The sequence below is a fragment of the Aedes albopictus genome, chromosome 3, assembly GCF_035046485.1.
Source record: "Aedes albopictus strain Foshan chromosome 3, AalbF5, whole genome shotgun sequence".
Classification (NCBI taxonomy): domain Eukaryota; kingdom Metazoa; phylum Arthropoda; class Insecta; order Diptera; family Culicidae; genus Aedes; species Aedes albopictus.
The window spans coordinates 3,398,267-3,407,822 of NC_085138.1; the positions used below are offsets into that span (position 1 = coordinate 3,398,267).

General features: G+C 48.9%; 1 protein-coding gene across 1 annotated transcript; it reads left to right on the forward strand.

Moving 5' to 3' along the window:
* Positions 1-3,419: 3,419 nt before the first annotated feature.
* LOC134290112 (uncharacterized) lies at positions 3,420-9,535 on the forward strand. The gene is made up of 2 exons (XM_062857148.1): positions 3,420-9,266; positions 9,440-9,535. The coding sequence occupies exons 1-2, from the start codon at positions 3,420-3,422 to the stop codon at positions 9,533-9,535; spliced, it is 5,943 nt and encodes a 1,980-aa protein (XP_062713132.1).
* The last annotated feature ends 21 nt before the right edge of the window (positions 9,536-9,556 follow it).

Sequence of the window (9,556 nt, forward strand, 5' to 3'; positions counted from 1 at the left end):
AGAAGCTCCTCCAGTGATCTTCTCAGTAGTTCCAGGGGAATTCCTTCAGAAATATTCTTTCAGAAATTCCTTCTGAGATTCTTTCAGAATTCATGGATGCCTCCTGGAGATCCATCAGGAATTCCAGAAGTTTATTCAGAGGTTCCTCTAGGATTTTCGTGGGTTCGTGCTGATGTTTCTTCAGAAATTCCGCTTTAATTCCTCCAGAATTTTCTAAAGAGATCTCGGCGTGATTTCCTTCAGAAATTCTTAGAGAAGGATTCGAAGATACCTCTAGGAGAGTTCAGAAGTTACTTCAGGGATTTCTACAGAAGTTCAATCAAGAATTAGTCTAGGACTTCCTTCTAAGCTTTCTCCAGGAGTTCCTCCAGGGGATTACTCGAGAAGTTCCTTTAGGGATTCTTCCAGGGATCGTCCCTGGAGTTCATTCAAAGATTTTTTTTTCAGGAGAATTCACGGATTCAATCTGAGAGTTACATCAGAAATTTCTCTAGAAGTTCCTTAAGAAATTCCTAGAGGAGTTCTTTCAGGATTTTTTGTAGAGGTTCCTTTAACCCGGGAGCGGTCGCGTCGTGTACTGAGTACACGCACCATGAAAAATGCACGCTTGTGGTATACAACGTGAGCGTGGCGTCGTTGCAGGTAGTCAAAGACGCGACGGCTCGAGGGTTAACAATTTCTTCATGACTATAATCAGGCATTTTCTTGAAGGATCTCTCTATGAAGTTCCTACAAGAATTCATCCTGGATTTCCTTCAGGAAGAATCTTTCAGGCTTCAGACTGGAATTTTTTCTAGAAATTCTGCCGGGAATTCCTCCTGAAAATCCTTCCGGGTATTCCTCCTGGATATTTTTCGGAGATTCTTCCTGGAATTCATTTCCCCTTCATAGAAAAATTCCACCTGAAAATATTTCAAGAATTTTCTCCTAAAAATCCTCTTAAAAAAATCACCGGAAATCCTGACCGACTGAATTCTAGAGGAATTCCAAAACTCTATAAATTGAAGAATTGAAGGATCAAAGCGCTCCTACTTGATTCTTTTTGTCTGAAGTTTTTGAAAACATTTTGAAGAATTTGTCAACAGAGTTCTTGGAAAAATTGAAAGGTTTTTTTTCAAAATTTGGAAGTAATTTTGGAACTCTTGGAGTATGATTTTACTTAGACAGCTTATGACTTACTCAAATCGGAGAGCACCAAAAGTGTTGAAACATATTTTAGAAGAAATCTAGCATGAATTTGAGGCAACCTATTTTGAAGAGTTTCAATATAAATTTCTTCAATGAAGATTTGCTTATTGAAATAAGGATGAATCCATGGATAACTCCTGATAAAATCCATAGATTCCTTGCGAAAATTGCAGAATTACTCTTGAAAATCCTTCTGTGGATCTTCCTAGAACACTTCGGGAATTATACTTCTGGAATTCTTTCGGGGATTCCTCCTGAAATTCCTGCAAAAATTTCTTCTAGAATTCCTGTAGAGATGTTTCCTGGAATTTCTTCGGAGATTCATCTTCGAAAATTTTCGAGGATTCCGCCTTGAATTCTTTCAGAGATTCCTCTTAGAAATCCGTTGGGAATTCCTCCTCATTTCTATGGTTCCTTTGGGGATTGCTGCTGGAATTCCTTCGGCAATTGCTTTGCAGATTCTTACTGGAATTCCTTCGGGATTGCTCCTGGATTTCCTTCGAGGATTGTTCCTGGAATTCCTTCGGGGATTCTTACTGATTTTTTTTTCTGAAATTCCTTTAAATTCCAATCGAGAATTTCCTTAGAAGCTTCTGCAGCGATCTCTTCAATAGAAATTGTTGAACTACCAAGGATTACTGCAGAATTTCCTTCAAAAGTGCGTTCAGCGGTTCCAGAATGAATTAGTCCAGGAGTTTCTTCAGGGATTCCTCCTGCAGTTTCTTCCTGAACGTGATTTTTTTTTTCACAAATTTTATCTCTCAATTTATCAATTAGTGTGTGGTATATGTCTGACAATAAGCATCTCTCAGTGTGTTTAGAGTCTTATCCCCTAATATGTCAACAGACAACTGATAACGCACGCACATTCCCCACCCAGGGTAACGCCCACGCTATCGAGTGATAGCTGCTGACGACATCACAGCAGGCCACGACTCTTCCTCTTTCTTTGGTCAGCGTTCGACCACGTCGGACGTGCAGTGTACCGTGTCACTGCGCTGGGCGATTCTCATCGAGAACCATCAGCTGAATTCCCACAATTAGCAACACGTGCCTTCTAATTACAGTATCCTTCAAAGTGCCTCCTGGAATTGCTTCGTGGTTTCCTCCTGGAATTTTTTCGGAAACTCCTACAGTATGGGGCAGCAAAAAAAAATACGGAAGTGTTTTTCAACTTCAAACATCATTTCCGTCCATTTGACGTTAACAAATCTATATTTCAACTTTTAACGTTCCATAATCTCTAACAGGGTTATTTTACGACAAGTTATGATTTGTCTAATTCGGTCACTACTGTTTACAAGATAGCGCCTGAAACTGAAGACAATTTGCATTTCAAACCACTGAAAAGTAAACAGGTCGCTAAATTTCATATCCGTTTAAATGAATTATTTAATTTTCCCTATATTATTTATCATCCCCTATGTGTTCTGGTTCTATCTAGTATGTGATACTACATGGCTCTGGATTAGTATGGCTTGCTTTTTCATCACATTACAGTTAAAATATTTACTATATTAGCCATTTTGTCGTATGACCATTGGGCGCGCAGCTTTTTGATACTCACTTTTCAGGCTTACATTATCACAAGAACAAAATCAAATATGATCATTTTTATTTTGTAGTGCTAGAATATAGGCAGTCTTGGAATTTGTGGTGGGGGGGGGGGGGGGGGGGGGCGGGTTATGTTCAGTGAGGGCCAGGGCCCCCGGTCCCCACATTTTAGGGGCCCCTACAAAATGGCACAAAAGTTCAGCTTATTGAACGCAGTGACTTAATTTCCCCAACAGGGGAAAGAAAAAAAAACTTCCTCTAAAGCTTTTGTCAAATTGTTTAAAAAAAAATCACCGGAAATCCTGACCGACTGAATTCTAGAGGAACTCCAAAACTCTATAAATTGAAGTGTCGGCGCAGGAATCGGCAAGCTGGCAACCCTGCCCTGTGCTGCTACCAAAGCTTCGCGTCCGCGAACAAAAGCGACGCAGCGATATCTGTGACAGACAGCTATGATGACAATCAAGGATGACGTCTAATGTCTATAGTATACTGGTCTTTCATTCTGTGATAGACACGAGGCAAAGTCAGATCATAGTGGAAAACGTAAAAAAAAAAAAAAAAAAAAAAAAAAAAAAAAAAAAAAAAAAAAAAAAAAAAAAAAAAAAGCTATCAAACCCGGTTTTGCCCTTTTCCTACGCCCTACACCATTGACAAACTTCAAAATTCGTGGCGACATGGATGGAATTCAGGACAAGGAAGGATCCAAAGGACGAAATGGCGAGCAATCCAGTTGCCCCGATTGCCAACGACCAGATAGCGCGGAGGATATGGTCCAGTGCGACCATTGCGACGTTTGGAAGCACTTCACTTGCGCCAGCGTGAATGCAAGCGTCGCTGGTCGCGCATTTGTATGTGGTGACTGTTCCGCTCAGCACAGCGATGACGCGATTACGGTGCATAGCGAATCCAGCCGTGCTAGTTCAACGTCGGTTTTCTCCGTCTGCCTGAGCCAGCTGGTGGAAAGACAGCATATGGAGCGTGCCCGTATGGAACTCGAGCTGCAACGGCGCCATCTAGACGAACAGCAGAAGCTGATCGACAAAGCTCTTGGTGGGGAAGAAGCAGAAAACCATCACGGTGACGGTTTATCCGGTGGTACCACCAACGAAGTGACTCCACCAGCTCCCAGCAAGCGCCTTGCGACGCCGCCCCCTCCCGGTGCACCTCTAGCATCGTCCGATCGTCGATCAAAGGCACTATCCGACACTCCCAAGTCGGCTGCTCCAGTTGTGGTATCGATTCCACTTACGGCGCTGGAGCCGAACTCAGTGAAGCTTCTGCAAGGCATGAAAGACCCCCAAGTTGCTCTGCGGGAACTCAGAGCTAGGGTTGAGCTGTGCGAGAAGCGCGCCAATCCTACGCCCGACGACCTGGTTGACCTACAAGCTCAACTGGAACTGTGCCGGAAAATTCTGGAAGGGATCCAGACCAGTACATCGACCAACGAATCGGTTCAACGGCCGGACGCGAGCAGCACGATGAAGTTGCAGCCACCAAAGCCAGCGGCGAGCACGTCGCGCATGGTGAAGCAGACCGGTGCAATTCCGAAAACAAATCGGTCACTGCTTACGGTTCCCCAGGAAGATCTGATGCCGCCCAACAGTCCTTCTCAAGAAGGGGCAGTAGGAGGAGCCAACCGATCGAGCGATATTTGGCCGCTGAAGCTGCCGGTAAGCCAATCTGGCGGACCATCGGTAAGTCGAGCATTCGAGTCATCGAAAATGCGTCCGAATCTCTTGGAACCCCCAGGTAAGCGTCAAGCCTTGAGTAATTTGTTTGAAAATACAACCCTATACGCCTCTGGTGATTGCCCCACGACCAATTTTCCAACAACCCGAGAGCAGCAGCGTGTTGACGCGCGCCCGGGAGAAAGTTGTCTGCCTCCTACACATTCTCATGAGCAGCTGCGAGATACACTCGCGCACTCGGGCTATGCAACTTTGCCCTACAGTCAACCCGAACGCAATTCAACCGGTATGCAAACGCGTAATTGCCCCTCGCGTGTGGTTGAATCCACTCCGCCCCCTCGTCAGTCAGATAGCTCCCAACCAAACCAAGTGATTTCCCAACCAGACCCATTCCGCCCCACACAACAGCAGCTTGCAGCAAGACAGTCCCTGGCTAAGGATCTTCCTCGATTCAGCGGAGACCCAGCTGAATGGCCGATCTTCATCTCGAACTACCGCTACACGACGGAAGCTTGTGGCTTTTCGGATGGAGAAAACATGCTTCGTCTACAACGGTGCTTGACTGGATCTGCGCTCGAAACAGTACGTAGTCGGTTGGTGTTACCAGCAGCGGTACCTCAAGTGATCGAGACACTTCGCATGCGGTTTGGGCGACCGGAATTGCTTATCAACGCCCTGTTACGTAAGGTGCGGGACATTCCTGCCCCAAGGCCCGATCGGCTCGAAGGGCTCATCGATTTCGGAATGGCGGTGCAGGCTTTGTGCGACCATATTGAAGCGGCGAACGAACGCGCTCATCTATCGAATCCGTCACTTTTGCAGGAGCTCGTGGCGAAGCTTCCCGCTGATCAACGGATGATGTGGGCCGGATATAAGCGAGGATTTCCTCACGCAGATTTGAAAACCTTCGGCGACTATATGTCATCGGTGGTGCGGGACGCAACCAGCGTAGCCACCTTTGAGCCGGAGACGAGACGGAGCGGCGCTCGAGACCGTCCGAGGCAAAAGGGATTCATCAACTCCCACGCGACGGAGTCATCCAGCAGATCAGGAGATTCATCGCGTGAGCCGAAGGAGACACCGAAACAGTTCGATTGCGCTCACTGCAACAAATGCGGACACCGAGTTCGCGATTGCAATGCTTTCAAGCAGTTAAACGTTGACGACCGCTGGAGACGAGTTCGATCGTTGGGCTTGTGCCAGAACTGTTTGTTCAGCCACGGACGGCGTGCGTGTCGAGGTCGAAAAACGTGTGATATCGAAGGCTGCCAGTTTCGACACCATCCGCTCCTTCACTCCCCTAGAGGCCCTCCAAAATCATCGGAACACACGATGCAGGTGGCGGAAAATCACACCCATCGCCGCTTAACTTCTCCGACCCTCTTCCGAATCATTCCAGTAACCCTGCATGGGACTAAAGGCTCGATCAACACCTTCGCATTTCTTGACGAAGGGTCCGACCTGACACTGATAGAGAGTGATTTGGTTGCTTCGCTTGGGGTGAAAGGCACTCAACTACCGCTTTGCCTACGGTGGACAGGGAATACATCACGCGTGGAAAAGGAGTCACAGCAAATTACCATCGAAATCGCCGGAATTGGACAAGACAAGCGGCACAAACTTCTGAACGCGAGAACCGTCAATAGCCTCGGACTACCACGCCAAACCTTCGAGGTTGAAAATGCGGTTAAGAAGCACAAACATCTGCAAGGCATTCCACTCTCCAGCTACCGCGATGCAGTGCCCAAGATCCTCATTGGTGTAGACAACTTGCGGCTGGCACTGCCTCTGAAGGTGCGAGAAGGGGATGGGCCAGCACCGGTGGCGGTAAAAACCAGACTTGGCTGGTGCGTATACGGTCCCCGGGGGAGCAGTAGCCTTGAATCTCACAGCTTCCATATATGTGAGTGCTCTTGCGACGAAACACTTCACGAGGCGGTGAAAGACTTCTTTGCTATCGAAGGAGCTGGAGCGGGTCCGACAGCAACCTCGATGAAGAAGGAAGATGAACGGGCGCTAACCATAATGGAAGCGACAACTCACCGGGTTGGGAATCGCTTCGAAACGGGACTTATTTGGAAGGAAGACCATGTAGAGTTCCCGAACAGCTATTCCATGGCAGTGCGTCGGTTGGAATGCCTTGAACGCAGGATGGAGCGTGACCCGGGTCTGAAGGAGAATCTACACCGGCAAATACAGGAGTACGAAGCGAAAGGATATGCACACAAGGCTACAGCAGCGGAAATGGAAGCAGCGGATCCGAGGAGAGTGTGGCACCTCCCGGTCGGAGCGGTCATTAACCCCAAGAAACCGGGGAAAGTCCGCGTCATCTGGGACGCTGCGGCCAAGGTGGACGGCGTATCGCTCAACAGTGCACTCCTCAAAGGCCCGGATCAACTTTCTTCCCTTCCTGCGATTCTCTTTCGTTTCCGATTGTACCAGGTGGCGGTCAGCTCGGATATACAGGAAATGTTCCACCAGATACAAATCCGAGAAGCCGATAAGAATTCCCAACGTTTCTTGTGGCGCAATAACCCATCTGAAAAGCCGACGGTATACCTGATGGACGTTGCCACATTTGGTAGCACATGCTCGCCGGCGTCGGCCCAGTTCGTTAAAAATCGGAACGCCGAACAACACCTAGAGCTGTATCCGGAAGCGGTGAAAGCGATTATCGACGACCACTACGTGGACGATTACCTGGCTAGTTTCGGCACGGAAGAAGAAGCAGCAAAGGTGGCACGCGATGTACGACACGTACACGGTAACGGAGGTTTTAAGCTGCACAATTGGCGGTCCAATAGCTGCACAGTGCTAGAACGGCTGGGTGAAGTTCCACTGGCAGAGGAAAAGCAGCTGAAACTCGTCGACGGCGTGGCGACGGAAAGAGTGCTCGGAATGTTATGGTGTCCTTCCACGGATGAGCTGAGTTTTTCCACCCAGATGAGTGAGGAAGTCCAGGCGCTGATTAAAACGTCCACGCGACCGACAAAGAGGCAGGTACTACGGTGCGTGATGACGCTGTTTGATCCATTAGGGTTGCTCTCACCGTTCCTCATCCATGGCAAAGTCCTGATCCAGGACATCTGGAGAGAAGGCACTGAATGGGACGAGCAAGTCAGCGCAGACGTCTTTGCGAAATGGCGGCGGTGGGTGCAGATGATTGAGTACATTTCCGGGGTGCGCATCCCAAGATGTTACTTCCGGCTCGCGAATCAGAAGACATACCATAACTGCGAACTCCACGTGTTTGTCGATGCGAGTGAGGTGGCGTACTCTTGCGCTATCTATCTGCGCACGCTCGATACAGAAGCTAAACCACAGTGTTGTTTGATTGCCGCAAAATCGAAAGTGGCTCCGCTAAAGCCATGGTCGATTCCCAGGCTGGAACTACAAGGGTGCGTCTTGGGCGTACGTTGGTCGAAGTTCGTTCGGGAAAACCACGGAGTTCCTGTTTCCCAGATGGTGTTTTGGACAGATTCCAGAACAGCTTTGGCCTGGATCATGGCCGACCCTAGGAACTACCGACAGTTCGTGTCCTTTAGAGTAGCCGAGATTCTGGAGCACACCACGGCAAGCGATTGGAGATGGGTGCCATCAAAATCCAACCCAGCAGATGAAGCTACTAAATGGGGAAGCGGCCCGTACTTCAACCCCAACAGTAAGTGGTTCCAGGGCCCCGAGTTCTTACGTCTTCCGGAGACTGAGTGGCCTCGTCCCAAAGAGCCAGTGACCGCTACTTCAGAGGAAATACGTGCATCAATCCTGTACCATTGTTCGATCGAGCCGGTGATTGACTTCGTCCGGTTTTCCTCCTGGAACCGACTACTACGAGCAACAGCTTTCGCTCTCCGATTCGTAAACAACACAGACAAAACGCAGACGAAATATGCAGGACAACTACAGCAAGCGGAACTTCGAGCAGCAGAGATTACGATTTTCAAGCTTGTACAACGCGAATCCTATCCCGACGAGATCGCTGCACTCTCCACCAAGGCGTCGAATGAAACCGGACAGGAGGCCATTGGGAAGCAGAGCTCCATCTACCGGCTAATGCCGATTCTGGACGAGAACGGCTTGTTGCGCGAGCGCGGACGGATCGGGGCGGCTGGAGACATCTGTTATAGCGTGCGTCATCCAATTATCCTTCCGAGAAAGCACCAGGTCACGGAGCTTCTGGTTTACCGATACCATCAGCAATATCGTCACGGCAATGCGGAAACCGTTGTTAACGAGATCCGCCAGATGTACAACATCCCAAGACTGCGTTTGGTAGTGAAGAAAGTAAGCCGTGACTGCCCATTTTGTAAGATCCGTCGAGCGAGACCAGCGATTCCACCAATGGCGCCCCTTCCGGCTGCGCGCCTAGCACATCATGAACGAGCCTTCACCTACACAGGGGTTGACTACTTCGGACCGCTGTTAGTGAAACTAGGAAGATCCAATGTTAAACGATGGATCGCCCTGTTCACGTGCCTAACGGTGCGTGCCGTCCATCTCGAAGTCGCCTATACGCTGTCTACGGAGTCGTGCATTTCATGTGTTCGTCGATTTGTGGGTCGCCGGGGATCACCCGCCGAATTCTTCAGCGATAACGGCACAAATTTCCAAGGAGCTGAACGAGTACTGCAGCATCAGATAAGTCAGGGACTGTCGGCAACGTTCACCAACACCGACACGAAGTGGAACTTCATTCCACCGGGAGCACCGCATATGGGCGGAGCATGGGAACGCTTGGTACAGTCGGTAAAGGTTGCAATCGCTGAAGCGTACTCTGAAGGAAAGCTGGACGACGAGGGGTTGCAAACGCTGGTCGTGGAGGCGGAGCATATGGTGAACTCAAGGCCTCTGACGTATTTGCCCCTCGAGGCCGTGGAGGCAGAGGCACTTACGCCCAATCATTTTTTATTACTGAGCTCGTCCAGCACGAAACAATACGGCAGAGAAGCAGGATCTACAGTTCACGGATCGTCCAGTGAACTAATTCGCCGAGAAATACTTGGTAGGTCGTGGGAGCTAATCCAGCGCCAGCTGAACGTTTTTTGGAAGCGCTGGTTGACGGAATATCTGCCGGTGATCCGTCGGCAACCGAAATGGTTTGATGAAACCCGATCACTTGTACC